The sequence below is a fragment of the Neodiprion pinetum genome, chromosome 2, assembly GCF_021155775.2.
Source record: "Neodiprion pinetum isolate iyNeoPine1 chromosome 2, iyNeoPine1.2, whole genome shotgun sequence".
Classification (NCBI taxonomy): Eukaryota; Metazoa; Arthropoda; class Insecta; order Hymenoptera; family Diprionidae; genus Neodiprion; species Neodiprion pinetum.
The window spans coordinates 31,109,524-31,137,236 of NC_060233.1; the positions used below are offsets into that span (position 1 = coordinate 31,109,524).

The 27,713-nt window shown below is 38.2% G+C and overlaps 6 protein-coding genes across 15 annotated transcripts in view; 3 read left to right on the forward strand and 3 right to left on the reverse strand.

The window, feature by feature from the left end:
* The first annotated feature begins 9,024 nt into the window (after positions 1-9,024).
* LOC124212870 (divergent protein kinase domain 2A) lies at positions 9,025-11,222 on the forward strand. Of its 4 annotated transcripts, none has more exons than XM_069133693.1 (5): positions 9,792-9,924; positions 10,002-10,038; positions 10,112-10,412; positions 10,556-10,686; positions 10,768-11,222. In XM_069133693.1, exons 2-5 carry the CDS (start codon positions 10,012-10,014, stop codon positions 10,984-10,986), a joined length of 678 nt encoding a protein of 225 aa, XP_068989794.1. In that variant the 5' UTR covers positions 9,792-9,924; positions 10,002-10,011; the 3' UTR covers positions 10,987-11,222. The 4 variants fall into 4 exon arrangements, with proteins under 4 accessions (XP_046469388.1, XP_068989794.1, XP_068989793.1 ...); XM_069133692.1 differs by having other exon boundaries at positions 9,795-9,924; positions 9,991-10,038; XM_046613432.2 differs by lacking the exon at positions 10,002-10,038 and having other exon boundaries at positions 9,025-10,001.
* LOC124212866 (eukaryotic translation initiation factor 2-alpha kinase 1) lies at positions 11,141-14,835 on the reverse strand. The gene is made up of 8 exons (XM_046613423.2): positions 14,505-14,835; positions 14,042-14,212; positions 13,666-13,822; positions 12,865-13,576; positions 12,447-12,623; positions 12,146-12,301; positions 11,794-11,931; positions 11,141-11,670 (listed from the first exon to the last, which is right to left on the reverse strand). The coding sequence occupies exons 1-8, from the start codon at positions 14,572-14,574 to the stop codon at positions 11,455-11,457; spliced, it is 1,797 nt and encodes a 598-aa protein (XP_046469379.1). The 5' UTR covers positions 14,575-14,835; the 3' UTR covers positions 11,141-11,454.
* A 42-nt stretch (positions 14,836-14,877) lies between these two features.
* On the forward strand, positions 14,878-16,766 carry mRpL15 (mitochondrial ribosomal protein L15). Its single transcript, XM_046613434.2, has 5 exons — positions 14,878-15,145; positions 15,545-15,699; positions 15,851-16,016; positions 16,145-16,304; positions 16,419-16,766. The coding sequence occupies exons 1-5, from the start codon at positions 15,044-15,046 to the stop codon at positions 16,718-16,720; spliced, it is 885 nt and encodes a 294-aa protein (XP_046469390.1). The 5' UTR covers positions 14,878-15,043; the 3' UTR covers positions 16,721-16,766.
* Wwox (WW domain-containing oxidoreductase) lies at positions 16,422-19,411 on the reverse strand. Of its 3 annotated transcripts, none has more exons than XM_069133690.1 (7): positions 18,885-19,411; positions 18,486-18,550; positions 18,103-18,339; positions 17,820-18,015; positions 17,554-17,739; positions 17,404-17,458; positions 16,422-17,111 (listed from the first exon to the last, which is right to left on the reverse strand). In XM_069133690.1, the coding sequence occupies exons 1-7, from the start codon at positions 18,977-18,979 to the stop codon at positions 16,881-16,883; spliced, it is 1,065 nt and encodes a 354-aa protein (XP_068989791.1). In that variant the 5' UTR covers positions 18,980-19,411; the 3' UTR covers positions 16,422-16,880. The 3 variants fall into 3 exon arrangements, with proteins under 3 accessions (XP_068989791.1, XP_046469386.1, XP_046469387.1); XM_046613430.2 differs by having other exon boundaries at positions 17,203-17,458; positions 18,885-19,397; XM_046613431.2 differs by having other exon boundaries at positions 17,203-17,458; positions 18,881-19,393.
* Positions 18,346-24,501, forward strand: Dlic (dynein light intermediate chain). 3 transcript variants are annotated; one of them, XM_069133689.1, is made up of 11 exons: positions 18,346-18,364; positions 19,344-19,441; positions 19,715-19,788; positions 20,028-20,144; positions 20,623-20,853; positions 20,951-21,161; positions 21,312-21,500; positions 21,579-21,693; positions 21,931-22,071; positions 22,600-22,765; positions 22,892-24,501. In XM_069133689.1, exons 2-11 carry the CDS (start codon positions 19,344-19,346, stop codon positions 23,020-23,022), a joined length of 1,473 nt encoding a protein of 490 aa, XP_068989790.1. In that variant the 5' UTR covers positions 18,346-18,364; the 3' UTR covers positions 23,023-24,501. The 3 variants fall into 3 exon arrangements, with proteins under 3 accessions (XP_068989790.1, XP_046469384.1, XP_046469385.1); XM_046613428.2 differs by lacking the exon at positions 18,346-18,364 and adding an exon at positions 18,818-19,210; XM_046613429.2 differs by lacking the exon at positions 18,346-18,364 and having other exon boundaries at positions 19,290-19,441; positions 21,931-22,047.
* The window catches only part of mib1 (mind bomb 1), a 248,572-nt gene continuing 244,337 nt past the window's right edge, over positions 23,479-27,713 (reverse strand). Inside the window, exons 12-16 of one of the 3 annotated variants that reach the window (XM_046613422.2) lie at positions 27,157-27,331; positions 26,881-27,046; positions 26,606-26,760; positions 26,342-26,487; positions 23,479-24,587 (exon numbers count right to left, since the gene is read on the reverse strand). In XM_046613422.2, coding sequence (XP_046469378.1) covers positions 26,347-26,487; positions 26,606-26,760; positions 26,881-27,046; positions 27,157-27,331 — 637 coding nt within the window. In that variant the 3' untranslated portion in view covers positions 23,479-24,587; positions 26,342-26,346. Of the gene's footprint in view, positions 26,488-26,605; positions 26,761-26,880; positions 27,047-27,156; positions 27,332-27,713 lie in introns of all 3 variants that reach the window. The other 2 variants (XM_046613421.2, XM_046613420.2) reach the window with 2 other exon arrangements.

The window sequence follows — 27,713 nt, forward strand, 5'->3', positions numbered from 1 at the left end:
CCGAATTTTCGACGTTTTTCAGCGGGTGCTTTTTCGCTCGCCATATCTCTCCTGTTGGTCCTACGCTCTTTTCGCTGCGATTTCTGAGTTCCTGAAGGTCCGATTGGTCAGATAAGGGTCATTTAAATCGAATCTGAGACGAAAAGTTTTTTGCCCAAAAAAAAAGTAAGGCTAACCCCTTTGTGTTTTTGGCGAAAATTTTCGCGATTTTGAAAAGTGCTGGAATCGATTAATTGTAGCACTGATCGGACGTATTTTTGCGAGAGAAATCGATTGGGCGCAGTCACAATACGCTGCGATTAACGCATCAAAAGTTACGGCCAAAAAACTAGAACCCGAATTTTCGACGTTTTTCAGCGGGTGCTTTTTCGCTCGCCATTTCTCTCCTGTTGGTCCTACGCTCTTTTCGCTGCGATTTCTGAGTTCCTGAAGGTCCGATTGGTCAGATAAGGGTCATTTAAATCGAATCTGAGACGAAAAGTTTTTTGCCCAAAAAAAAAGTAAGGCTAACCCCTTTGTGTTTTTGGCGAAAATTTTCGCGATTTTGAAAAGTGCTGGAATCAATTAATTGTAGCACTGATCGGACGTAATTTTGCGAGAGAAATCGATTGGGTGCAGTCCCGATACGCTGCGATCAACGCACCGAAAGTTACAGCCAAAAAACCAGAACCTGAATTTTCGACATTTTTCAGCGGGTGCTTTTTCGCTCGCCTTTTCTCTCCTGTTGGTCCTACGCTCTTTTCGCTGCGATTTCTGAGTTCCTGAAGGTCCGATTGGTCAGATAAGGGTCATTTGAATCGAATCTGAGACTAAAAGTTTTTTGCCCAAAAAAAAAGTAAGGCTAACCCCTTTGTGTTTTTGGCGAAAATTTTCGCGATTTTGAACAGTGCTGGAATCAATTAATTGTAGCACTGATCGGACGTAATTTTGCGAGAGAAATCGATTGGGCGCAGTCACAATACGCTGCGATCAACGCATCAAAAGTTACGGTTAAAAAACTAGAACTAGAGTTTTCGACATTTTTCAGCAGGTGCTTTTTCGCACGCCATTTCTCTCCTGTTGGTCCTACGCTCTTGTCGCTGCGATTTCTGAGTTCCTGAAGGTCCGATTGGTCAGATGAGGGTCATTTAAATCGAATCTGAGACCAAAAGTTTTTTGCCCAAAAAAAAAGTAAGGCTAACCCCTTTGTGTTTTTGGCGAAAATTTTCGCGATTTTGAAAAGTGCTGGAATCAATTAATTGTAGCACTGATCGGACGTAATTTTGCGAGAGAAATCGATTGGGCGCAGTCACAATACGCTGCGATCAACGCATCAAAAGTTACGGTTGAAAAACTAGAACCTGAATTTTCGACATTTTTCAGCAGGTGCTTTTTCGCACGCCATTTCTCTCCTGTTGGTCCTACGCTCTTTTCGCTGCGATTTCTGAGTTCCTGAAGGTCCGATTGGTAAGATAAGGGTCATTTAAATCGAATCTGAGACGAAAAGTTTTTTGCCCAAAAAAAAAGTAAGGCTAACCCCTTTGTGTTTTTGGCGAAAATTTTCGCGATTTTGAAAAGTGCTGGAATTGATTAATTGTAGCACTGATCGGACGTATTTTTGCGAGAGAAATCGATTGGGCGCAGTCACAATACGCTGCGATTAACGCATCAAAAGTTACGGCCAAAAAACTAGAACCCGAATTTTCGACGTTTTTCAGCGGGTGCTTTTTCGCTCGCCATTTCTCTCCTGTTGGTCCTACGCTCTTTTCGCTGCGATTTCTGAGTTCCTGAAGGTCCGATTGGTCAGATAAGGGTCATTTAAATCGAATCTGAGACGAAAAGTTTTTTGCCCAAAAAAAAAGTAAGGCTAACCCCTTTGTGTTTTTGGCGAAAATTTTCGCGATTTTGAAAAGTGCTGGAATCGATTAATTGTAGCACTGATCGGACGTATTTTTGCGAGAGAAATCGATTGGGCGCAGTCACAATACGCTGCGATTAACGCATCAAAAGTTACGGCCAAAAAACTAGAACCCGAATTTTCGACGTTTTTCAGCGGGTGCTTTTTCGCTCGCCATTTCTCTCCTGTTGGTCCTACGCTCTTTTCGCTGCGATTTCTGAGTTCCTGAAGGTCCGATTGGTCAGATGAGGGTCATTTAAATCGAATCTGAGACCAAAAGTTTTTTGCCCAAAAAAAAAGTAAGGCTAACCCCTTTGTGTTTTTGGCGAAAATTTTCGCGATTTTGAAAAGTGCTGGAATCAATTAATTGTAGCACTGATCGGACGTAATTTTGCGAGAGAAATCGATTGGGTGCAGTCCCGATACGCTGCGATCAACGCACCGAAAGTTACAGCCAAAAAACCAGAACCTGAATTTTCGACATTTTTCAGCGGGTGCTTTTTCGCTCGCCATTTCTCTCCTGTTGGTCCTACGCTCTTTTCGCTGCGATTTCTGAGTTCCTGAAGGTCCGATCGGTCAGATAAAGGTCATTTAAATCAAATCTGAGACTAAAAGTTTTTTGCTCAAAAAAAAAGTAAGGCTTACCCCTTTGTGTTTTTGGCGAAAATTTTCGCGATTTTGAACAGTGCTGGAATCAATTAACTGTAGCACTGATCGGACGTAATTTTGCGAGAGAAATCGATTGGGCGCAGTCACAATACGCTGCGATCAACGCATCAAAAGTTACGGTTAAAAAACTAGAACTAGAGTTTTCGACATTTTTCAGCAGGTGCTTTTTCGCACGCCATTTCTCTCCTGTTGTTCCTACGCTCTTTTCACTGCGATTTCTGAGTTCCTGAGGGTCCCATTGGTCAGATAAGGGTCGTTTAAATCGAATCTGAGACCAAAAGTTTTTAGCCCAAAAAAAAAGTAAGGCTAACCCCTTTGTGTTTTTGGCGAAAATTTTCGCGATTTTGAAAAGTGCTGGAATCAATTAATTGTAGCACTGATCGGACGTAATTTTGCGAGAGAAATCGATTGGGTGCAGTCCCGATACGCTGCGATCAACGCACCGAAAGTTACAGCCAAAAAACCAGAACCTGAATTTTCGACATTTTTCAGCGGGTGCTTTTTCGCTCGCCATTTCTCTCCTGTTGGTCCTACGCTCTTTTCGCTGCGATTTCTGAGTTCCTGAAGGTCCGATTGGTCAGATGAGGGTCATTTAAATCGAATCTGAGACCAAAAGTTTTTTGCCCAAAAAAAAAGTAAGGCTAACCCCTTTGTGTTTTTGGCGAAAATTTTCGCGATTTTGAAAAGTGCTGGAATCAATTAATTGTAGCACTGATCGGACGTAATTTTGCGAGAGAAATCGATTGGGCGCAGTCACAATACGCTGCGATCAACGCACCGAAAGTTACAGCCATAAAACCAGAACCTGAATTTTCGACATTTTTCAGCGAGTGCTTTTTCGCTCGCCATTTCTCTCCTGTTGGTCCTACGCTCTTTTCGCTGCGATTTCTGAGTTCCTGAAGGTCCGATTGGTCAGATGAGGGTCATTTAAATCGAATCTGAGACGAAAAGTTTTTTGCCCAAAAAAAAAGTAAGGCTAACCCCTTTGTGTTTTTGGCGAAAATTTTCGCGATTTTGAAAAGTGCTGGAATCGATTAATTGTAGCACTGATCGGACGTATTTTTGCGAGAGAAATCGATTGGGCGCAGTCACAATACGCTGCGATTAACGCATCAAAAGTTACGGCCAAAAAACTAGAACCCGAATTTTCGACGTTTTTCAGCGGGTGCTTTTTCGCTCGCCATTTCTCTCCTGTTGGTCCTACGCTCTTTTCGCTGCGATTTCTGAGTTCCTGAAGGTCCGATTGGTCAGATGAGGGTCATTTAAATCGTATCTGAGACCAAAAGTTTTTTGCCCAAAAAAAAAGTAAGGCTAACCCCTTTGTGTTTTTGGCGAAAATTTTCGCGATTTTGAAAAGTGCTGGAATCAATTAATTGTAGCACTGATCGGACGTAATTTTGCGAGAGAAATCGATTGAATGCAGTCCCGATACGCTGCGATCAACGCACCGCAAGTTACAGCCAAAAAACCAGAACCTGAATTTTCGACATTTTTCAGCGGGTGCTTTTTCGCTCGCCATTTCTCTCCTGTTGGTCCTACGCTCTTTTCGCTGCGATTTCTGAGTTCCTGAAGGTCCGATTGGTCAGATAAGGGTCATTTAAATCGAATCTGAGACCAAAAGTTTTCTGCCCAAAAAAAAAGTAAGGCTAACCCCTTTGTGTTTTTGGCGAAAATTTTCGCGATTTTGAAAAGTGCTGGAATCGATTAATTGTAGCACTGATCGGACGTATTTTTGCGAGAGAAATCGATTGGGCGCAGTCACAATACGCTGCGATTAACGCATCAAAAGTTACGGCCAAAAAACTAGAACCCGAATTTTCGACATTTTTCAGCGGGTGCTTTTTCGCTCGCCATTTCTCTCCTGTTGGTCCTACGCTCTTTTCGCTGCGATTTCTGAGTTCCTGAAGGTCCGATTGGTCAGATAAAGGTCATTTAAATCGAATCTGAGACTAAGAGTTTTTTGCTCAAAAAAAAAGTAAGGCTTACCCCTTTGTGTTTTTGGCGAAAATTTTCGCGATTTTGAAAAGTGCTGGAATCAATTAATTAAAGCACTGATCGGACGTAATTTTGCGAGAGAAATCGATTGGGCGCAGTCACAATACGCTGCGATCAACGCATCAAAAGTTACGGTTGAAAAACTAGAACCTGAATTTTCGACATTTTTCAGCAGGTGCTTTTTCGCACGCCATTTCTCTCCTGTTGGTCCTACGCTCTTTTCGCTGCGATTTCTGAGTTCCTGAAGGTCCGATTGGTAAGATAAGGGTCATTTAAATCGAATCTGAGACGAAAAGTTTTTTGCCCAAAAAAAAAGTAAGGCTAACCCCTTTGTGTTTTTGGCGAAAATTTTCGCGATTTTGAAAAGTGCTGGAATCAATTAATTGTAGCACTGATCGGACGTAATTTTGCGAGAGAAATCGATTGGGCGCAGTCACAATACGCTGCGATCAACGCATCAAAAGTTACGGTTAAAAAACTAGAACTAGAGTTTTCGACATTTTTCAGCAGGTGCTTTTTCGCACGCCATTTCTCTCCTGTTGTTCCTACGCTCTTTTCGCTGCGATTTCTGAGTTCCTGAAGGTCCGATCGGTCAGATAAAGGTCATTCAAATCGAATCTGAGACTAAAAGTTTTTTGCTCAAAAAAAAAGTAAGGCTTACCCCTTTGTGTTTTTGGCGAAAATTTTCGCGATTTTGAACAGTGCTGGAATCAATTAACTGTAGCACTGATCGGACGTAATTTTGCGAGAGAAATCGATTGGGCGCAGTCACAATACGCTGCGATCAACGCATCAAAAGTTACGGTTAAAAAACTAGAACTAGAGTTTTCGACATTTTTCAGCAGGTGCTTTTTCGCACGCCATTTCTCTCCTGTTGTTCCTACGCTCTTTTCACTGCGATTTCTGAGTTCCTGAGGGTCCCATTGGTCAGATAAGGGTCGTTTAAATCGAATCTGAGACCAAAAGTTTTTAGCCCAAAAAAAAAGTAAGGCTAACCCCTTTGTGTTTTTGGCGAAAATTTTCGCGATTTTGAAAAGTGCTGGAATCAATTAATTGTAGCACTGATCGGACGTAATTTTGCGAGAGAAATCGATTGGGCGCAGTCACAATACGCTGCGATCAACGCACCGAAAGTTACAGCCATAAAACCAGAACCTGAATTTTCGACATTTTTCAGCGAGTGCTTTTTCGCTCGCCATTTCTCTCCTGTTGGTCCTACGCTCTTTTCGCTGCGATTTCTGAGTTCCTGAAGGTCCGATTGGTCAGATAAGGGTCATTTAAATCGAATCTGAGACGAAAAGTTTTTTGCCCAAAAAAAAAGTAAGGCTAACCCCTTTGTGTTTTTGGCGAAAATTTTCGCGATTTTGAAAAGTGCTGGAATCGATTAATTGTAGCACTGATCGGACGTATTTTTGCGAGAGAAATCGATTGGGCGCAGTCACAATACGCTGCGATTAACGCATCAAAAGTTACGGCCAAAAAACTAGTACCCGAATTTTCGACGTTTTTCAGCGGGTGCTTTTTCGCTCGCCATTTCTCTCCTGTTGGTCCTACGCTCTTTTCGCTGCGATTTCTGAGTTCCTGAAGGTCCGATTGGTCAGATAAGGGTCATTTAAATCGAATCTGAGACGAAAAGTTTTTTGCCCAAAAAAAAAGTAAGGCTAACCCCATTGTGTTTTTGGCGAAAATTTTCGCGATTTTGAAAAGTGCTGGAATCAATTAATTGTAGCACTGATCGGACGTAATTTTGCGAGAGAAATCGATTGGGTGCAGTCCCGATACGCTGCGATCAACGCACCGAAAGTTACAGCCAAAAAACCAGAACCTGAATTTTCGACATTTTTCAGCGGGTGCTTTTTCGCTCGCCATTTCTCTCCTGTTGGTCCTACGCTCTTTTCGCTGCGATTTCTGAGTTCCTGAAGGTCCGATTGGTCAGATAAAGGTCATTTAAATCGAATCTGAGACTAAAAGTTTTTTGCTCAAAAAAAAAGTAAGGCTTACCCCTTTGTGTTTTTGGCGAAAATTTTCGCGATTTTGAACAGTGCTGGAATCAATTAACTCTAGCACTGATCGGACGTAATTTTGCGAGAGAAATCGATTGGGCGCAGTCACAATACGCTGCGATCAACGCATCAAAAGTTACGGTTAAAAAACTAGAACTAGAGTTTTCGACATTTTTCGGCAGGTGCTTTTTCGCACGCCATTTCTCTCCTGTTGTTCCTACGCTCTTTTCACTGCGATTTCTGAGTTCCTGAGGGTCCCATTGGTCAGATAAGGGTCGTTTAAATCGAATCTGAGACCAAAAGTTTTTAGCCCAAAAAAAAAGTAAGGCTAACCCCTTTGTGTTTTTGGCGAAAATTTTCGCGATTTTGAAAAGTGCTGGAATCAATTAATTGTAGCACTGATCGGACGTAATTTTGCGAGAGAAATCGATTGGGTGCAGTCTCGATATGCTGCGATCAACGCACCGAAAGTTACAGCCAAAAAACCAGAACCTGAATTTTCGACATTTTTCAGCGGGTGCTTTTTCGCTCGCCATTTCTCTCCTGTTGGTCCTACGCTCTTTTCGCTGCGATTTCTGAGTTCCTGAAGGTCCGATTGGTCAGATGAGGGTCATTTAAATCGAATCTGAGACCAAAAGTTTTTTGCCCAAAAAAAAAGTAAGGCTAACCCCTTTGTGTTTTTGGCGAAAATTTTCGCGATTTTGAAAAGTGCTGGAATCAATTAATTGTAGCACTGATCGGACGTAATTTTGCGAGAGAAATCGATTGGGCGCAGTCACAATACGCTGCGATCAACGCACCGAAAGTTACAGCCATAAAACCAGAACCTGAATTTTCGACATTTTTCAGCGAGTGCTTTTTCGCTCGCCATTTCTCTTCTGTTGGTCCTACGCTCTTTTCGCTGCGATTTCTGAGTTCCTGAAGGTCCGATTGGTCAGATGAGGGTCATTTAAATCGAATTTGAGACCAAAAGTTTTTTGCCCAAAAAAAAAGTAAGGCTTACCCCTTTGTGTTTTTGGCGAAAATTTTCGCGATTTTTACAAGTGCTGGAATCAATTCTTTGGCGCACCATATCGACGTAATTTTGCTAGAGAAATCGATTGGGCGCAGTCACAATACGCTGCGATCAACGCACCGAAAGTTACAGCCAAAAAACCAGAACCTGAATTTTCGACATTTTTCAGCGGGTGTTTTGTCGCTCGCCATTTCTCTCCTGTTGGTCCTCCGCTCTTTTCGCTGCGATTTCTGAGTTCCTGAAGGTCCGATTGGTCAGATAAGGGTCATTTAAATCGAATCTGAGACCAAAAGTTTTTTGCCCAAAAAAAAAGTAAGGCTTACCCCTTTGTGTTTTTGGCGAAAATCTTCGCGATTTTGAACAGTGCTGGAATCAATTAATTGTAGCACTGATCGGACGAAATTTTGCGAGAGAAATCGATTGGGCGCAGTCACAATACGCTGCGATCAACGCATCAAAAGTTACGGTTAAAAAACTAGAACTAGAGTTTTCGACATTTTTCAGCAGGTGCTTTTTCGCACGCCATTTCTCTCCTGTTGTTCCTACGCTCTTTTCACTGCGATTTCTGAGTTCCTGAGGGTCCCATTGGTCAGATAAGGGTCGTTTAAATCGAATCTGAGACCAAAAGTTTTTAGCCCAAAAAAAAAGTAAGGCTAACCCCTTTGTGTTTTTGGCGAAAATTTTCGCGATTTTGAAAAGTGCTGGAATCAATTAATTGTAGCACTGATCGGACGTAATTTTGCGAGAGAAATCGATTGGGTGCAGTCCCGATACGCTGCGATCAACGCACCGAAAGTTACAGCCAAAAAACCAGAACCTGAATTTTCGACATTTTTCAGCGGGTGCTTTTTCGCTCGCCATTTCTCTCCTGTTGGTCCTACGCTCTTTTCGCTGCGATTTCTGAGTTCCCGAGGGTCCCATTTGTCAAATAAGGGTCATTTTAATCGAATCTGAGACCAAAAGTTTTTAGCCCAAAAAAAAGCAAGGCTAACCCCTTTGTGTTTTTGGCGAAAATTTTCGCGATTTTGAAAAGTGCTGGAATCGATTAATTGTAGCACTGATCGGACGTAATTTTGCGAGAGGAATCGATTGGGTGTAGTCCCAATACGCTGCGATCAACGCACCAAAAGTTACAGACAAAAAACTAGAACCTGAATTTTCGACATTTTTCAGCAGCTGCTTTTTCGCTCGCCATTTCTCTCCTGTTGGTCCTACGCTCTTTTCGCTGCGATTTCTGAGTTCCTGTTTGGTCGAATTAGCCACAAAAGGGCCATCCGAATCAAAAATACTCAGACAGAGAGACAAAAGTAAGTTGTATCCCCTTGGACGGCTGAAAATTTCAAACGTGAAATTACCAATCCGACTACTTCAGCGAATTTCGCCCTGCGCGCGCCTGCGTTCACGAAATGCCTTCGACGCAGCGTCAGGCCCAACATAGTACAGTAGGCATAAAGGATTCGCGAACACGGAGTTATCGGTAGTGCCGTACGAATCATTACAACGTCGGGCCGGGCCGCTCTCCGTGTTTCTCTCTGTGTGTTTTTATCCTAATCTATGACCTATGCCCCCACATAACACTTGCCCGTCGCTGTTCCGTCTTGACGCCGCGCGTGTGGATATGCATTCTGGTTGGAATCGCACTGTTGCAGTTTTGTGCCACACGCAAGCTATGGTTCATTTAAAATATTGTCATTGAGTCACTGATCAATGAGTCTTCTCACCATACAGACTTGGAATAAAACCAGTCCCAATTCCGTAGTAACCTATCAAAGCCTGGCAGAATAGATTTTTGAAAACGTCACATCTTCCTTACCTCTCGTGCACCTGGACTATGTTATATTTCAATAACGTCGTAAGGTTTCGTAAATGGAAAGTCTTTCTAATTCTTGGTTTGTTTTCATTAGCCTTGGGACTGAAGGTCGTATTAAAAACGTTGCGAGTAACTGCCGCACAATTAACTGATTTGCGAAAATGTCCGGCATGTTACGGGCTTTCGATATGTGGGGCAATTTTAAATAACGAAATAGTTATCAGGCATAGAGGTGTTTACGCTACCTTTGCCAATTTATTCAATGCGAAAAATGTTTTCTTCGGAAATTATGCCGGGGAAAAAGTTGTCCTCAAGAAACTCGCTCACACTTCAGAGCTATACGCATTTGACAAAATGCTCTGTACTGATTCGAAGCTCTTCGAGTTATGTCCCAACAATAGCAACAAGAAATCTGTGCCTCGAGCTATTGATTTTTACACACAAATCACCAGAGAACTAACCACTGATTTTGCTAGCGACAATATATCCAACCTGAGGCTCTGTCCAATTACTGATCACATGGACGATCTTCTTTACAATGTTTATGCAAATAGTGGTAATGATAAAAAGCAAATATCGCATGCTTACCTCTGGACGATACTGAGGATTAATCCCGAACCAGTGGTCTTACAGGTGATTGATCATGATAGGAAAAAATGCAGCCCAAACGGTATTGTAGATGATGCGGGAAAGCAATATTTATGCATAATGAATTGCTAATATAATACAGTTCGTCTAAACAGATATTGCCAACTGAGGACGGATGGCCGGTACCCAAATATTACGGGGCGTGTGGGAGAGTCATTGTCGAGGAATACGTAGGTCCCCCGTTATCCAATTACCATCAGGAGCCTTGGATAAGGCGAGCGAAAATTGCTTCAAGTCTTCTCGAGGCTGCACAGAAATTCACCTACCGAAGTCCTCACTTTGGCTTTTACTTGACTGATATATCTCCAGATAACATCGCAGTCGACCCCAAAGATAATGCAAAATTCATTGATATGGAAAACATCATTGTAGTAGATAAAAGAATTCAACAAAATAGTGAGTTCAGGGAAGTAATAATAAGAGCTCAAATACCTATGTTACATAACTCAATCGGATCTGAAATGTCCTTTAGCATCGAAGTGTTATCCAATTGAATATAATTTGAAAAAAGAAATTGTTCTATAAATCAATATTTTCAGACAGAACATCTGACTGGGAGGAATTGGAAGTTAACAAGGTTGATTTCACCTGTCAAAATTGTTTGGCATTTTCGCCAGTAGACATATGTAGTCATCATTTCAGTGATCATAATTATTATGCAGTCTGCCAGGTAAATTGACTCAGGTCAATGCATGTTTGAAATTATTATACAAGATTTTCGTTCAGACTTCAGTTGGATTTACTGTTTCAGCACCTCTTATCACGGACTACAAGCTCCAATGCAATACCTGGAGGATTGCTGCATGATATTCCAAATGATATTTTACAGCAATACCCAAATCTCCCAACTCTTATAGAACAGTGTGCTATACCTAGTGCAGCACATACGAGAATAGTAGTTGGGGATCTTCTGCGGGAAGTACTGAATGAGATTGTGCTAGAGAATACAAGGCAAATCCTCAGACATTAATTTGACGTAGTTTCAATCATTTACGATCAACCCATTATGTATTATAAATATTACTCTTATAATTAAGAACCTACACAATTATTTGGAAGAGGAAAAAAGGAAACGGCAAATATTTTTTTACAGAATAATAATGTTGAATTTACTCATATCCAAGTGATTCAACAATTAACAAACAATTTTGTTTTTTATTCAAACGAACTCCATGCCATGAACAATAAATTTGATGCTTATCATTGTGTGCAGTCTTATGTTCAGTATCCTGTCTAGAACTATTTCGGCAATTTAGATTTTATTTTAAACGAAATAGGTATAATCATTTTATTAAACCTACAAAAATATTCTAAATTCCGCGCACCTGTGCAGCAAATACGCCACAAACAAGTAATTATTCTTTCGTTAGGTGATGTATGCGACACGACTACCCGAAGTAACACGATGGCATAACATTTGCTATTCCGATAAGTACTGCTAACTATTCTCTAGTAATTTCTTCAGTCTTGCTATTTCAAGTTCTTGCTGTTCTAATTTGCTTTGTTGTTTCTGAATTATAATACTTTTTTCATTGTTGTCATTTCTTAATTTAGCTATCATTAAATCTTTATCTTCACTGAGTTCCTGTAGAAGTTGTTTCGTTGTTGGCCGTGCATTTGGATCCGTCTGAACCAATTGGCTCAGTATGAAAGCCTAGTTCGAGAAAAATTTAAAAAACAAATAAATAATCGAAAATCAATTTTTTCAGGTTCCCATAGCATTGTATGTCGCGAGTACAATGAAAAGAATGATTTTTATTCTCAAACATCAACATACCCATTTAGGATGATTCATTTTCAACGTGTCTGGGATTTGGCCTGCCTGCAATGCACCAATTATCTTGCTGCGTTCCATTCGAGTTTTCATCAACATAATAAGTTCTAGAAGGACGATTCCCAAACTAAATATGTCACTCTGAAATCAAGGAAGTATAAAAATATGAATACTTGCAAAAAAATAAATACTACGATAGTATCAATTAATGGCATATATAATTCGGTTATAGTACTAGCTTTTTAGATCAAGAAATACCGCAAAGATTGCCAGACAATTGTAAATCATTGAGTTGGACATAAAAAAGGTTGAATTCAATATGAAAAAAGGTGGGAAAAGAAAGAAACCGAAGTACCTTGGGATTACATTTGCCACGCAATTGTTCTGGTGCGGCATACATGTGCGTGCCAAATACAGAATGATGATTTTTTTTCTGCAGTGCACAGGCCAGTCCAAAATCTCCTAATTGAACCGTAAGATGATCAATTGTTGATATAAAAATGTTGCTTGGCTGGTAAAATGGAAAAACGAAGCTCAATAAATTGAACACTATCCAACATAGTATTGTGTCATATTTGTACTTGACATTTATTCTTGCTGACTGTTCCATTTTTAAGTAATAAAAATAGTAGATGTTATTCATTCAACTTAATTACCTTTATATCATGGTGTACTACTCCACGAGAATGAATATAATCCAATCCAGACAAAATTTGTGTTAGAATTACAGTGACAAGAGGCTGAGAGACAGGTTCCACTCTATCGTCTAACCATTCTCGTAGCGTGCGCTCGCAGAGTGCCATTTGTATATACAATGTGTAAAGGTTCTGGTTCTATATGGAACATTTAAATTGTGTACTATAGTGATTAATCAGCACTAAAACCCCACTTGTTAATGAAAATTCACTGTGGCCCAAAATTTTTGCCAATAGATTTACCACACTCCACTCTCAGTTTAACCAATCCATAATCACTTATTTCAGGTTTAAATTAGGCATATCATTTCCCATGCATATGCATATATATGGAATCACAAACAATGAATAGTAAAATTCTACTAGCGTTATTACTAACCATCTTCGAATTGTACTGGCATATTTGCTGTTCAGAAGCTGATTCTTCGAAGGATTCACTATCTTCACTCGCCTCTTCATCATTTGAATTACTATCCAGCGTGAGGTGTCTGCTACTTTCTTTTGAATAGCTTTTATTACTTTCGTAATCACCTCTGAATGACACAACACTGGAGTATGATTTTTCTGCTATATTAACATCGACATCACTGTCCAACATTCTGCAATCCATATGATTTGTTGAAGAAATTGATAAACTGGGAATGTGCAGACCTTTGTTAATTTTTCCACCAGTCTTCCTGCTTTTAGATAAATTTATTTTCACCTCAGAATGGGAGCTATAGTTCGCACGGCCGTTTTTACGATTTTTGCGACTTCGGCTGCAAGACAGTTTCTCAGATATATGTAAGCCGTATTTATCAGAACATTCAGGTGATGCATTTTGAACAAATGGAACTAGAAGTGTTTGCTCAATCCAAGCGCCTTTGTACGGCACAATATTAGGGTGATTTAGGGTAGCCAATGTTTTCACTTCTTTAAGATATCGCATGATGTTTTGAACTCTGCAAGATGGCACTACTACCTTTTTTATAGCATATTCAGTTCCATCTAGTCGATGTCGAGCTTTAAATACATTTCCAAATCCACCCTTAGATATAAACCCAATTTCCTCAAACTCATGTCTGTAGCGGGACCATTCAGTCATTAAAGAACTGAAATGAGAGGCAATTAAATTTACATTGAAAAAATAGGCTGTATAATCTACAGTATTATTTTCAAATACTGTTTCATTTCTTTGTACCTTGGTACTTGTAGGGCACTTTCAGAACCTGTCGAAGCTCTAGCAACAGTAACTAAATGGAATAATGCTCGCTGATATTGACTTCTGACTAACTCCAGTTCTTCCATGTTGTATGAACCATCAATCAACTTCATTTCGTGTAATTTATCACAAATGGCTGTTGAGGGAAAAAATTGGGTTCTTATAAATAAATATAATCCAATGAAATATGGATTACATCATTGCCCAACTCTCACAATGAGTTAGACTGAGTTAGAAGAAAGATAGAATATTGAAATTAGGCGAATTTCTAACTGAATAATGCTCAGATCAAGTACTTAGCTTTTATGTTTCAGTTTTATTTTGGAGTTCATAAGGTTAAAAATGTTATATTTACCATAGTATAATTTATTCCTGCGTACAGGATCCCCCTCGAAAAGTGTGCAGAGCTGTTGTATAAGCGCTTCGACGAGTAGGCTGGTAGATGGAGAAACTCTGCCAACAACTTGACCACCAGCTTGTACTTCTTTACAATCATCCATTCGATAAGTTGTCCATGTGTCGTTTCCTGCAAGATAAGTAATTACTGACACTCGTGAGCCAAACGAATTTAGATATACTAATTTTACATTCAACTAGGTATCGCTGAGCGAGATCAGCGTATGTTATTCTAGCCAATAAAACATCTTTGCAATTTCAATATACGCCCATTTTTTTTCTCTCAATGATTTAAATATGTATCTCCTGACTGAAATAAAGTAACGATGATAAAACACATGGATGGTGATGTGACACAATTTTTTTACGTTCAAAATGCTCGAACAATTCAAACTTGAATAATCTTAAACATACGCTCTAACCTCTATCGAAGGTGGTAACAGTCGACAGATCACCCCAAGGATTGTTTTCGGGTGATACGCTATCATCCATGTTAACACATAATAAGCAACTATTTTCACATTTTTGTCTGACCTTTTCTCCCTGAACCTCTCAATTCACTTCACGTATTTTAAATCACATATATATACGCGACATTGCGGCACTCGGTTACGTATTCATGAATACGCGACATATGGTGTTTATTTTTCAAGGTGATCGTAGTATATTTGAAATAGTAGGCTCCAGAATATTCCACCTTAAGGTGCATGTAGCGCCTCCACGGCCGTTGACTGAAAAATATAAAGACCTGGCCCTAATGGGCTTTGGAGTGACAACTGAAAATCGTCGTGCGCTTGCGCCAGTTGTGAGCCGCGATTCACCATGAGTGGTAGCCGGTGGGGATAGTGGAAAAGAATAGGATCGTTGCGCAGCGTGTACTTGCTTTGGGCTGTTGCTTGGATAATTTCAATAAATTTTAGTTAATCTTTATGAGTGATACAGTTTAATTCTAGTTACAAAAATGAGCGGCAAACAAGGACGTGAGCTAGCTCTGTCAATGCTCCGAGTACTGCCCCGCGTAACTTTGGCGAACATCCGAGATAATCCCGGCTCGAGACAAACTGTAAGTTTGTGCTTTAATTTTGTAAGATGTAAACATGATGGAACGTTGACAGACACTTGACAATGATATTACAAATATCCCAACCAGTTTTTCCCAACATATGAAATTTCAGTTCACTAATGAATTTGCTTGGCGCAACATTGTCTCCTTACCGAATATCGGAGCTAAGATTAGATTAGGTTAGGTTGGATTAGGTTTTCCAACTGGACAGCAATTCATTGATGAGATATGCCATTGAATGCGAAAAGGATGTATATGAGCTCTTATATCATTCCGTTTTTCAATTTCTCAAACCACTGTTGTGTTATCAACGCGCAACACTTTACACAGTTTAGTTATTACCTGTACACACAAGCTAAAGTATTTAGATAATGTTCATTGAAAACTTACGTTGCATAGAAAAAAAGAGGCAGAGCTCAGCATGGAGGTGATTATCATGGAGCTGGAAATAAGGGATCAGGTCAAAGGCAAAACTACATGCGACCTGGTTACGAAACTGGAAATAATCCATTTTACTTGAGATTCGGTTATGAGCCATATTACAAAGGGCATCAGTAAGTGTTCTAAATTTCAATCAATCCCTATTAATATTGTTGTAATTCAAAGCAATTAAATTTCTCTTTATGTTTTTGTTGCAAAACCACGTTTGCTTTTCTTTTAGTACTTTCATAAATTGTTAAAATAATTATTTTATTTGCCTTGCAGCCTGCGGAGACAGTACCCACCTCTGTCTTTATCCAAACTTCAACAGTTCATAGATACTAACAGAATAGATGCTTCGAAACCTATAGATCTCGCAGCTCTACTGAATACTGGACTTTATCATATAACGCCACACATGAAACATGCAGGAGTTCACCTCACTGATGAGGCAAATATAATTTTATTATTTAAACAATAACTAACATTATTTGACGTTTGAAAAAAGAATGAATTATGTACATCTACAGTGAATTTATGTTTCACGTTTAACTTAATTTTATTTATAATTTTCCACAGGGAGCCGATGAGTTTCAAGGAAAAGTTAATATAGAAGTTCAGTGGGCATCAGAGCCTGTAATCGCTGCCATTGAAAGAAATGGAGGAGTGATTACAACAACCTACTATGATCAACAGAGTTTGCATGCTGTATTGAATCCCAGAAAATTTTTCGAGAAAGGTACTTATGCAATTTTACACTACCTAATTTTACTGGAAAATGAGGATCAGCGACTGTTTTTGCTGGGTACATAATTTTTTATGTATTTAATCTTTTAAAACAAATATTTATCAGGTGAAGCTATTCCAAGAAGAATGTTGCCCCCCATGGATTGCTTAGAATATTATTCAAGTGCAGAAACGCGTGGATATTTAGCAGACCCAGAAAAAGTATGTCATGAGCGCTTGGTACTAGCGCAAAAGTATGGCTATAATCTTCCAAAAATTGAGGAAGATCCTCAATATGAAATGCTGTCTGAACGTAAAGACCCTCGTCAAATATTCTACGGACTCGAGCCAGGCTGGGTCGTCGTTCTCAAGGACAAGGCAATCTTGAAACCGAAAGCCGATTATTTGAAAGAATTTTACCAAAATTAATAACCCGTGTATTTATAGTTCCTTAATAAAAATATATACAGTAGAATTAGACATTATTTTCATTGGATTAATGTCGTTATGGTATAAAAATAATAGAAATATCAAGTCATAAAACAAATATTTATATAATAGGTATATGAAGAGTGTAAATGAAATTTTTTCACGCAGTCAAGTTGTACTTTTCATTATCGGCCAGGCGATAACCCAGATTCTCTTTTCGAAGAACGTTGAGTAACATCTCTTCACTGAGGCTCCATAGTTTTTCAGCTAATGCTGAATCTTGAGCAGCAGCAGAAGAATCACACCGATAGCAATTGTTGAAATAAATACCTGTTGCTCCTTCAAGTTCTGGCGCAGTTGCACAAAATACAGACGTGCTAGCGGCTTGTTGCTAGAATAAAGCAATGGAGCGTATTTTTATATTCATTAAATAGTCCAATTTCTTGGAATATCAGTTCAGTTTCAGTTTTCCGATTATTTACCAATGATTTTGTGAATGGGCGTGCCAAAGCGTACAATAATCTCCAAAGCCACCAGTGCCTAGATATATCCGTAGAAACTATATTTCCAGGGTGCAAACAAAACACAGCAACAGATGGCCACCGTTTAGCTAATTCTACAGCAAATAAAACATTACAGAGCTTCGAGTTATTGTACGCTCCCATTGCCCAGTAGCTACTTGCCGGTGGTGACAAGACTGAGGGATGAATATCATCTGGGGATTTTATAGAAGAGAATCTGAAACGTAAGTAACAGGTCAAGGTTCAATAAAGTGCCTCATGAAAATAGTTAACAAAAGTTGTGTGTAGATGTGTTTGGTACAAGAATTTTACCTATGCGATTCACTTGATACCACGACAATTCTAGCATTTTCCGTATTGTGTATGATGGGCTCAAGTAACATCGTGAAATAAAATTGTGCCAGATGATTTGTTTGAAACGTTGATTCATAACCATTTACAGTTATTAAGTGTGGTATACCAAAGACTCCAGCATTCAATATGAGTATATCAAGCTTTCTGAAAGTAAAACAGTGATTCAGTAATTTATTAAATGAAGATTTACTTTTCTCAAACGAAAAATGAACGAGTTTACTTACGTGTACTCAAGCTTAAGTTTGGAAGCAGCTTCGGTAACATTTTCTAGATTATTTAGATCCAAGTGTAGTAATTCACACTCAACATTCTCCTTTTCCTTTATTATTTTGTTTACAGCTTCTTGGCCTCTGTCCAGGTTTCGGCAGGCTAGGATTACTTTGCAGCCATGTAAAGCCAAGGACCTGGCAGTTTCAAAACCTGAATTAAGGTCACTCAAAGATTAGTGATAACTAATCAACAAAGGCAATCTTGAAGTTTTAATGTTTAATTTCAGGAGCTAGTTACCTATGCCACAATTAGCACCAGTAATAATTGCTATTTTTCCTTTAAGATCTCTGCCATGTAGTACAGACAGAGCTGTACTACTTGCATCAAATCTTTGTCGAATTGGTTGTGACATCTCTCTGTACTCCGTGGCAAAGGCTAAGCGTGGATCTGTGTATGTAGTTGTGCGATTGACGTGATCAACAAACAGAACTTTACCATTTTCAGAAATACATTTTTCCCAGCCAGGTGGTAGTTCTGAAAATAATATCGTGCATATTAGGTACATTAAATCAATGTCATTTTGAGGTGTTAATTATTAAGCCTGTTGTGAAGTTTGTTGCAAATTTTCAATGTAAAACTTTAAACATTATCGTTAAAAAATTATACTTTTACATACATACCTCCTTCTACAACTTTTTTACGTCCAGTACGAGGATGCATCCATTGGGTTCCCTTGGTGTAGTGGCTGCCAAAACAGAAAAACAATTATAATCCCAGATAGACAAGACGAATTGACTCGATTATGGATTCTTGATTGTAATCTCGACTGACAGTAGTTTCGTCAGCTGAAAATTGTAGGTAGTAAGAGACTGCCGTTACCACCGTATTCGTCATACTCTTTTGCTTGCTTCGAAATGAAAACCGTAGCTGGCTGTCTTTATCAATTTTCAGTCAACGGTTGTTGGTTCAAACTCGACCTAACTTAACCCAACTTGACAATCATTAAATCCTTGAATTTGCGAAAGCTAGTTGCGTAAAAAAAATTTTAAGTAAACAGTATGATTTTCGGACTTACTAACTTTACGTAGTAAACGTTGCCATCCAACGTAGCTCGTTCCTCCCATCCCGGTGGTAACTCGTCTTCGCTATCCGAATCCGACATAACACCCACCATCTTGGAATTATAAACTCAATCTGATAGAGGGGAAGTTGGCAAGGATCGAGCTGTCAGTTTCAGGAGTCGGAAAGCGCCGAATTCGATCCGTGTATAGCTATGAACTTGTGTGGAAATAAATTTCAGTAATTATAGAATTACATGTAAAATTTTCTGAAATTTTCATGCCTTGACCGGTTATGAATACGGGCACTGTTAAAATAATCGATTGTAAAGTGTTATTCCAATAACGTAAGTATTCGGCTAAAAATTCATCCTTCATTTAGTAGTGCGAAGTTGGTTGCGGGCCGCGCCCGGAGTAGTGAGATAAATCGATAAATTGTATCACTGTAATAATCGACAAGCATTTCTTCCTGTCAAATAGATGATGGCAGCGACGGTCGTTGAAATGATGTCGCAGACGCAGAGCAATGGGTTTCAGTCAAAAAAGAAAGAAGAGGCGGATAATAAAGACAACTTATGGTACGTCAATTCCAAAAAATGAAGAAATTCCTTCACCTGATCACAGCATGTCATAGATAAAACGAAAAAAAATTCTCACTAGTGTTAAAAAACATTCTTCCGATCTCTACATGACACCCACATATTTTTGACTATATATACGTAGCTAGTTCACACATGCTAATACACACAATGTGAGATTCTCTTTTCTTCCGTACACAGTAATGTGTAGTATAATGTGTTCATGACCCACAGTTCCCCCACTGTATTTTTTGTATTTCAATTCCTTTCCAGGTCCTCTATTTTAGCCGAAGTTCAAAATAGTGGGAACAACAAGCTGCCTTCGTACAAAAATGTTCTGGTACTAGGTAAAGTACATATATCCAAACATGATTAATTTCATGCAACATTGTATTGTAATTTAAAAACGTGTTATGCATCTGAAGTGGTAACAGTGTGAAGGTGGTAGTAGTAGTCATGTGTCACTGAACGCGATGCGTGAGGTATTCGCATGACATCATACTTCCTCACCTTGTCTTGTCAGGTGAGGAAGATGTGTAGGTGTATAATTATTACTTAATAATTTCATTCCTCTATTTATTTTCAGGTGATAATGAGAGTGGTAAGACAACACTCATAGCCAAACTGCAGGGTGTAGAAGACCCGAAAAAAGGTTCTGGTCTCGAGTTTGCTTATATTGATGTTCGTGACGACTACAGAGATGGTAATGAGTCATCCTGTCTCTAAAGTAACAGCTGTAATAGTAACAATAATCATTTCACAGTCAAAGGAATGGTTGAACATGGGGATCAGTTTAGAAATACAATATCGAAGTAAACTATAAACTTAATAGGATAGTTTTAACATTTTCGAAATAATTCATACCTAACCGGATGCTTTTTTGGATAGTATTTAAGTTGTACAGTATGTTAATTGACCAATAATTTAATCTTGAAAGAAGATAGGATAGGATTTAAATGTTTATTTACATTCTTTTATCATTTATAAAGGCATACCTGTAGAGTACATCGGCGTTCGCCTGATAGCTATGAAATAAATGAATTTATAATACTAACGTTAATACGGAAAATGAGAAAGGAATTCGGTTCATTAATTTGTTAAATTTTTTAACAAAATGCTAATAATAAAATAACATTATTCCATATGTTGTTATTAAGCCAAACTATTAATTGTTTCAACAGATCAGACAAGGCTGTCGGTTTGGGTACTCGACGGAGATCCTGGTCATACAAATCTATTGAGATTTGCCTTAAGTGCAGAAAGATTTCCACATACCTTAGTGATGTTAGTAGCGGCAATGACTAGTCCATGGGCTATCTTAGAACAACTACAGTCCTGGGCAGCGATACTTGGTGATCACGTTGATAAATTATCTCTTGATAATGACACAAGGCAGCATTGTCGGCAGCTTAGTAAGAATGTCTTCATTTATTTTTTGACTTTGTACAAGGACTTATAAATTGATGTCTCGTCTGATCCGCCTGAGTCTTTTCTTTTCACTTTATTTAGACATCAAAAAGTGGCAGGAGTATACGGAACCTGGCGATGAATTAGATCCGGGAAGTCCATTGAGACGCACCAGCCGCAATCTAGATGAAGAAGCTGTTGATGGTTTACCTTTGCCTGACGGAGTACTCACTACTAATTTGGGTCTGGACGTTGTTGTTGTCATCACGAAAACGGATTATATGACAACGCTCGAAAAAGAACACGATTACAAGTAGGCCTTAAATACTTTATGCACTCTTGTTTATTGTTAGATACATACGCAATGAAACTGAACATATCAACTGTAATTAACAGAAGCATAAATAGACCATAACTCCTTTATAATTGATTTTTGATGATTATCAATTCGTACTTTTACCAGGGACGAACATTTCGACTTTATGCAGCAATGGGTGAGACGGTTCTGTCTCCAGTATGGCGCAGGACTGTTTTATACTTCTGCTAAAGAAGACAAAAACTGTGATTTGCTTTATAAATATCTAACACATAGAATTTATTCATTACCTTTTCGAACACCGGCGTTGGTAGTTGAGAAGGATGCTGTACTTATGTGAGTATTTAAATTATCACAATCCTTTCAGGGTTCTGTAGTATTTTTGAGTAACGTCCAACTCTTCCGTACTTACAGTCCTGCTGGATGGGATAACATGAAGAAAATAAGTATTCTCCACGAGAACTTGCAAACGATGAAGCCAGACAGTTATTATCGTGACATTATTACTCAGCCGCAAGTAAATCGCAAGGTAAAGTGTGAACTAATAATTTTATTTTCCAGATTACCCCAAACAAAAGAACGTCATGTGTCTCCTGAATTGAAAATACATTTAAGACCAAAATACGAGACTTCGTTCATTTTATAACCGTTCGAAAGCAAATAAACCCTTTTTGCATATTTATTGATAACTTTTCTGGTGCTTTATATATTGAATTCGGATTATAAACAAAAATTAATTACCTCATTGTTGAATACGTGCTAATAGACTGTAGCACGGGAAGTCGAAGTTCAAGCAGAAGAAGAGCAAACCTTCCTTGCCAAACAGCAAGCAGCATTGACCGGTTTCAAAGACCCGACACGGTCGCCAACGACCCGTAACCAGGCAAGCAGTGAAACCATCATACAGGTCATACCAATTATGATTAGAGCATGCTGTTGATATTTGTGAAATTGTAACTAACAGCGAGATTCAGGGAGTCTTTAACTTGTCGAATCATAATATTATATAACAATCAACTGACTAATTTGTAAAAGTCATTAATGCTGAAGCTTTTTGTGATGCCAAATAATCAGAACATATAATTAATTAACGATAAATCATATCGTGACTCACCACCACAGTACAACCGAATATCTATGCGGTATTTTTTTCTCTGAGTCACCTAAAATCATCTGTAGTCCCAATAATTTCAATCCGATTACATTTTTCTTGCTGACTTAAAGTGAATTACTTTTTACGAACTAAATTAGAGTTCCTAAATGATAATAATTGAAATAGCTCAAAGCAAACTTGTGATTCGAGCTTCTAAGTTGTCATTTAACAATGTACATTCATTTTTGTAGCATGCTCTAATTTATTTGTGGTATGAATTTACATTAACTGTCTCTGGAAATTAGTCTTGCCCCCATATCTACATTTAAATCTGCACCTCAGGTGGCATCACCTAACAAAAAATTGGACCCAAAAAGTGCAGGAAACACACCTGGAGGAGAGGGTGTATTAGCAAATTTCTTCAATTCTCTGCTCTCCAAGAAATCCGGAGCATCCCCTGGTTCTCCAGGAACTCCAGGTGCTGTCGTATCCAGTACAGTTAAAACTGGTAATTTGAATAGAATAAATATATGAACACAAAAATTTAATGTCAAAGAAGCAAAATTTAGCAATTCTTTCTATACAAACTATACTGTCATTGAATTTTCTATTGAAAGTTCTACCCTGTCCACAGAAATAACGAGTCCAGATGCAGGGCCGGTCGACAAAGCGGCTATGCGCAATGATGCGGCAGCTGAGTTGGATCGGCTAACGCGAATGAAAAAAATACCGCCGCCTGATTTAAACTCGTCATCCGAGTGCTAGACCAACGCGAGCTTGTTTTGCGACCCATTCACGATGGCATGGGACTGAATAGTGAGGCTAGCGCTCTGGTTCTAGAACGTCAAGCGATCAATTAGTGGATTTGAAAAGCCTAAAATCTACTGAATATTGAACGCGGCGAGATTGCGGGCAGTGGAAACCGGCGTTTAATCTTGAGAATCCGTATTGCCATTCTGAACTGGTTTTTGATCCAATTGTGTTGCTTATCAACGAAAAGTAACAATCGTGCAGTCACTTCTGTCTGCGCACAAGACAGATGCAGCGTACGATTCGTCGTAGTTCATTATACGTGCTTACATAAGCTTGTAATTATTTGTTTCACTAAATAAGAAATAGTGCAAAATCAAACGAAAGTACCTACTTCGATTCATAACGTCCTGGACTATTATTTATTTCTTTTGAAGACGAGAGACAAAGAATCATCTTTTTGGCACGAACTAATGCATATTTACATACTCTTGATTATTTAGATGATTTAATGACTCGTTTTGTGGATAATTTTGGAACCTAACGACTAACGTGGTTGTAATGTGAAAATGGTACGAAGGGAGCAATTTTTCATAATAACGAACGTGCAATATCACATTATGGGAGTTCTGCCTGGTAGTACGATAGCATTTAACCGTACTATAAACTCAGTAATTGAAATTATACTAATTACTAATAATCGGGTGGAGAATGGGCCGCAAAGGCAATTATATTTTTTTTCCTTCGAGACTAAAATTACTCAAAAAGACATGAAACGAAAAATAAGATAAAATATATATAATGCGCCACAGCAGTTAGATAACAGCCATAATTGTTGTCTGTTGAAAAAATTAAATACTTCATAATATGAAGAATAGGAATCCCTCGAGGTTTAATGTAACGAAATATTTATATAACGTAATAAATAAACTTCAATTAAGCTTACGCACATGCCCTTGCGTCTCGTCATGCATACATATAGTAAGTTATTTAGTGAACCATTGGCAGCAATCTTTATTCCGTTATACAAAAATTCACACTTTTTTTTGACTATTTCTCTTTCTTTTGTTCACATGAAAAAAATTGTATTCATTCAGATACGGTAACGTTGAAGTCACTTTTAAGAGTTGTTTTTTCACCACATTACTCAAACTAGCGATCGGTCTAACTTTGATGACGTCAATTGATGAAAGGAGTATATGAGTTTGCACGAGTGTGTAAAGAAAAATTTTTGTAAGAGTTGTATATTTTAATGAGATTTTAGTTTTTGTTCATAGCAGTTAGGTGATTATTGCTTTCACGTGAAAAAAAGATAACGCTATTTCTCTACCACAAACCATTATGCACTTATTGTATCCTCCGTCTGCAGTCAAAACTCATCTAAAACTGTAAACATTTGTTTTTTGATTATATACATACACGGCTTTATACTCGTCCTAATGAACAGTGTAATATCATCTACATAATTGATAAAAATAAATAATTTTTCATACAGACCTTGTGTTTTATTTCACCAAATAAATAAATCAGTTCAAGTTTTTAATTAGAGTTGGTGAAGTCTCGAAGAAGTCTTGTGGGAACTTGAAGGATAAAAAATTAAGGGCAGATTTAAATTTCGTAATTATTGCTACTTAAGAGAACATTCGGCATTCTTATTTAACCCATTGTACCGTAACATCTATTCACCCGTGAGATGCGTATTAGATTTATTTACTATATTTATATATATATATATATATGTAACATTACAATCAAGGTGTTTATTACACGCGACAATTACATGTAGGTATGTATAGGCATCATAGCAAGGATATAGCGGTATTATGCTGGAATACGAAGTGCAGCTACCTAAAAATCCCTCTACCTTATCAAAATCCCATTAATGGAAGAGTTTTGTGTTATCGAATGGCTTGAATTGCCACCACCAGTCAAACTGGTAAGAAATTATTTTTAAAATTTAACGCGTGTATTAGCAACGGTAGAAATTTACTCAATACTATGTAAGTGCATCGTTTTCAACACCATCCCAATTCCCTCAACAATGAGATTCCACATTCGCGAACTCATAACATTTTCTGAAAATGTATGGAAATCTTTAAGTCCACAATCCATCGCAATAAATGCTTCTTATAATACACGACTAATAATTAATATCATTAGCTTGTAAATTATATTTACTATATTATTAGATATCGTGTAGGTACGTATCTACTATTCATGAGTACTTAAGTACTATAGTGACTGCAGCGTGATAAATTATCGTTTACGTTGAACTTCAGAAGCTGCTCTAAAATAAAATATTTAAACCAATAGACGAACTTTACCAAATCTGTCTAAAGTGCAGCAAAGGTGTGCTGTTATTCAACCTCTGAAGAACAATCTGGTTTAGTTCTTATTTTAATTGTAATATTGCGTATCTAATTAAGGCGGATTCAAACGTACACACTACGCAGATTCGTTGCCGAACACGATTAGGATTTTCACCATCACCATCACCACGAGAGATGAATAATAAAATCAATTGCAAAATTTTTTGCATCGGATTTTCTAAGACAATTTGATGCGAGTATTTTTATTAAAACGATTATTACTGGAGGATTATTTTGAAGTTATTATCTTATATCAGCTTTCTAGATTTAATAATTACAAATAATTTTTTCCACGGAATATTACGATGCTTCGATTTAATCGGAAGAACAGACAGTAAATATTTACCAATTATAAATGCACGGAAAAATGCAGTAACAAATACTGTACAATTGATACTTATATAACAATAATCATTAGTTTATCCGTTAACTAAATTTAAATAGGCCAACCAGCTGGAAGAAGAAATTAATATAAATTTAGGTTCAAGATTGTCAAATCTTTGTCGACGGAATCACGATCAAGATAAAAAATTGTCAGAGCTATATTTACAATTCTAAAATACTAACAGATTCTAAAACAGGATTCTCACAAATTAGTCTTGGCAATGTGAAAGGTTTTTCTGTATAAGCTGTTGAAATTGATTTCTGTGTTGCTGTATATGAATCGAGTATGCTTATGAACGATATTGTGATAATGATATAAATAAAGGAAGAAATTGTATATTGAACAGCAGGATCGCAATTTTTTGTTACCAAAAACCATCATGTAAAAGAATCCTAACACATTTTTCATCAACTGCAATATTGCATCACAGATCACAGGCAGCAATGTTCATCACAATGCCGACATTTATTAGATGCTTTAGTGTAAATATTAAGCGTACTTCGGTATAGTGACCCCGACAGTATATCAGACTATTTTATGTATAATGTTATTATAATTGAACTGATAAAACTAATTTTACCTTCTCTAATAAAGCAAAATGCGTTTATCGACGGCTTTTCGACAGATCGGGCATTCGGACATTCGATCACCGCACATCTGGCATGTGCCATGTCCGCAAAGGAAGATCATATTTTTCAGACGATCTAAGCAAACTGGGCACATTGTCTGAAAAGGAAAATGAATATCGCAATAAGGATGTCCCAAACAATTGACATGATTTTTCCGTAGACGCAAAAGTTGGCAGAAAAATATCTCCACGTATAGGTTTTCTTTTCATTAATACCTGTTCCTTAATGTCTTGTAGCTGTTGCTGGAGTTTTTGTATGTCACTGTGCGACGTATCACGGCTTCCGTTATTCATCAGCGTAGCTTCTCCTTCATTAGGAATTAGAGGCGCTGGCTCTTCTTCGGGATCTGCTTTCACTTCGGATATGGTACCTGCGTAATGTACATGTTTTACGAGAATTGAAATAGTGGATGAGGGAAAGGAAGAATTTCGGAACCACAACTGATATGTACATAATTATAAAGACCTATTCAACATTCAAGTACGATTACCTCCTCCTCCGCAGCATATGGAGAGCGGTACCATGTGTTGAATTTGAGCGCGGCATTGGACGCACTTTTTCATCAACGAGGCACAACTTTCGCAAGCACACATGTGACTGCAGGGTCGAAATAGTACTCCTGCTTTACGATCAGAGCAAACGACGCATTCTTCAATCTGTGAGCATCGTGAGAAAATAATTGTCAACTTACTTTTCCTGGCTATTGGGAATCGGAGAATGAATATATCGATTTATCAGCAAATGGAGTATTGCTGTACACATGTACCTTAATTCTAGATAGAACATTCTCTCGGCAGATCAGACACTTCTTTACTCTAGGTGCACAGACGTTGCAGCAAGCTACGTGTCCACAGGGATTAAATAGAGTCTCTCTCTTTCCATCCGAACATACCAGACATTCGTCGATCGCTGCTGACGGTACAGGAGCTTCGATGTCGTGCCTACAATACGAAAGTGATTTATACAAATTTTTCAATTTAGGCAAAAAAGTAACGAGGTTGGATGAAGAAAATCATTTGACGGTTGCTGAAGGAAAAAAAAAAAAAATACGATTTCTTTAACGTTACGAATTTGTGAGAAATAATTATAATCGAATTCATAAGAAAGAAATGTAATCTCCATTTCAGATTCTATTTTTTCACACTTGTCTGTGATGGGTTTAAAAAAAAAAAATCCGATTTCTTTCAGGTAATTCCAAATCGCAGTGATTGATGAAACTTAATTCCCCGTGTTAACACGTTTTTAAAAGAATGGTCGGAGCAATACAATCTTCGATATTTGTCAACCAAAAAGAGTTGAAAAGAAAAAAGTCACACTTGATCG

Excerpts from the sequence above, each read along its gene's own strand:
- LOC124212870 (XM_046613432.2), top strand. The coding sequence starts at position 9,390 with ATGTTATATTTCAATAACGTCGTAAGGTTTCGTAAATGGAAAGTCTTT. Across the intron at positions 10,413-10,555 it reads TAAAAGAATTCAACAAAATA|ACAGAACATCTGACTGGGAG; the intron begins GTGAGTTCAGGG and ends CAATATTTTCAG. Across the intron at positions 10,687-10,767 it reads ATTATTATGCAGTCTGCCAG|CACCTCTTATCACGGACTAC; the intron begins GTAAATTGACTC and ends TTACTGTTTCAG.
- LOC124212866 (XM_046613423.2), bottom strand. The coding sequence starts at position 14,574 with ATGGATGATAGCGTATCACCCGAAAACAATCCTTGGGGTGATCTGTCG. Across the intron at positions 14,213-14,504 it reads TGTTACCACCTTCGATAGAG|GAAACGACACATGGACAACT; the intron begins GTTAGAGCGTAT and ends CTTATCTTGCAG. Across the intron at positions 13,577-13,665 it reads AGTGCCCTACAAGTACCAAG|TTCTTTAATGACTGAATGGT; the intron begins GTACAAAGAAAT and ends CTCTCATTTCAG.
- mRpL15 (XM_046613434.2), top strand. The coding sequence starts at position 15,044 with ATGAGCGGCAAACAAGGACGTGAGCTAGCTCTGTCAATGCTCCGAGTA. Across the intron at positions 15,700-15,850 it reads CCATATTACAAAGGGCATCA|CCTGCGGAGACAGTACCCAC; the intron begins GTAAGTGTTCTA and ends TTTGCCTTGCAG. Across the intron at positions 16,305-16,418 it reads CAGAAAATTTTTCGAGAAAG|GTGAAGCTATTCCAAGAAGA; the intron begins GTACTTATGCAA and ends AATATTTATCAG.
- Wwox (XM_046613430.2), bottom strand. The coding sequence starts at position 18,979 with ATGGTGGGTGTTATGTCGGATTCGGATAGCGAAGACGAGTTACCACCG. Across the intron at positions 18,340-18,485 it reads TAAAAAAGTTGTAGAAGGAG|AACTACCACCTGGCTGGGAA; the intron begins GTATGTATGTAA and ends TATTATTTTCAG. Across the intron at positions 18,016-18,102 it reads TGGTGCTAATTGTGGCATAG|GTTTTGAAACTGCCAGGTCC; the intron begins GTAACTAGCTCC and ends ACCTTAATTCAG.
- Dlic (XM_069133689.1), top strand. The coding sequence starts at position 19,344 with ATGATGGCAGCGACGGTCGTTGAAATGATGTCGCAGACGCAGAGCAAT. Across the intron at positions 19,442-19,714 it reads GATAATAAAGACAACTTATG|GTCCTCTATTTTAGCCGAAG; the intron begins GTACGTCAATTC and ends ATTCCTTTCCAG. Across the intron at positions 20,145-20,622 it reads TCGTGACGACTACAGAGATG|ATCAGACAAGGCTGTCGGTT; the intron begins GTAATGAGTCAT and ends TTGTTTCAACAG.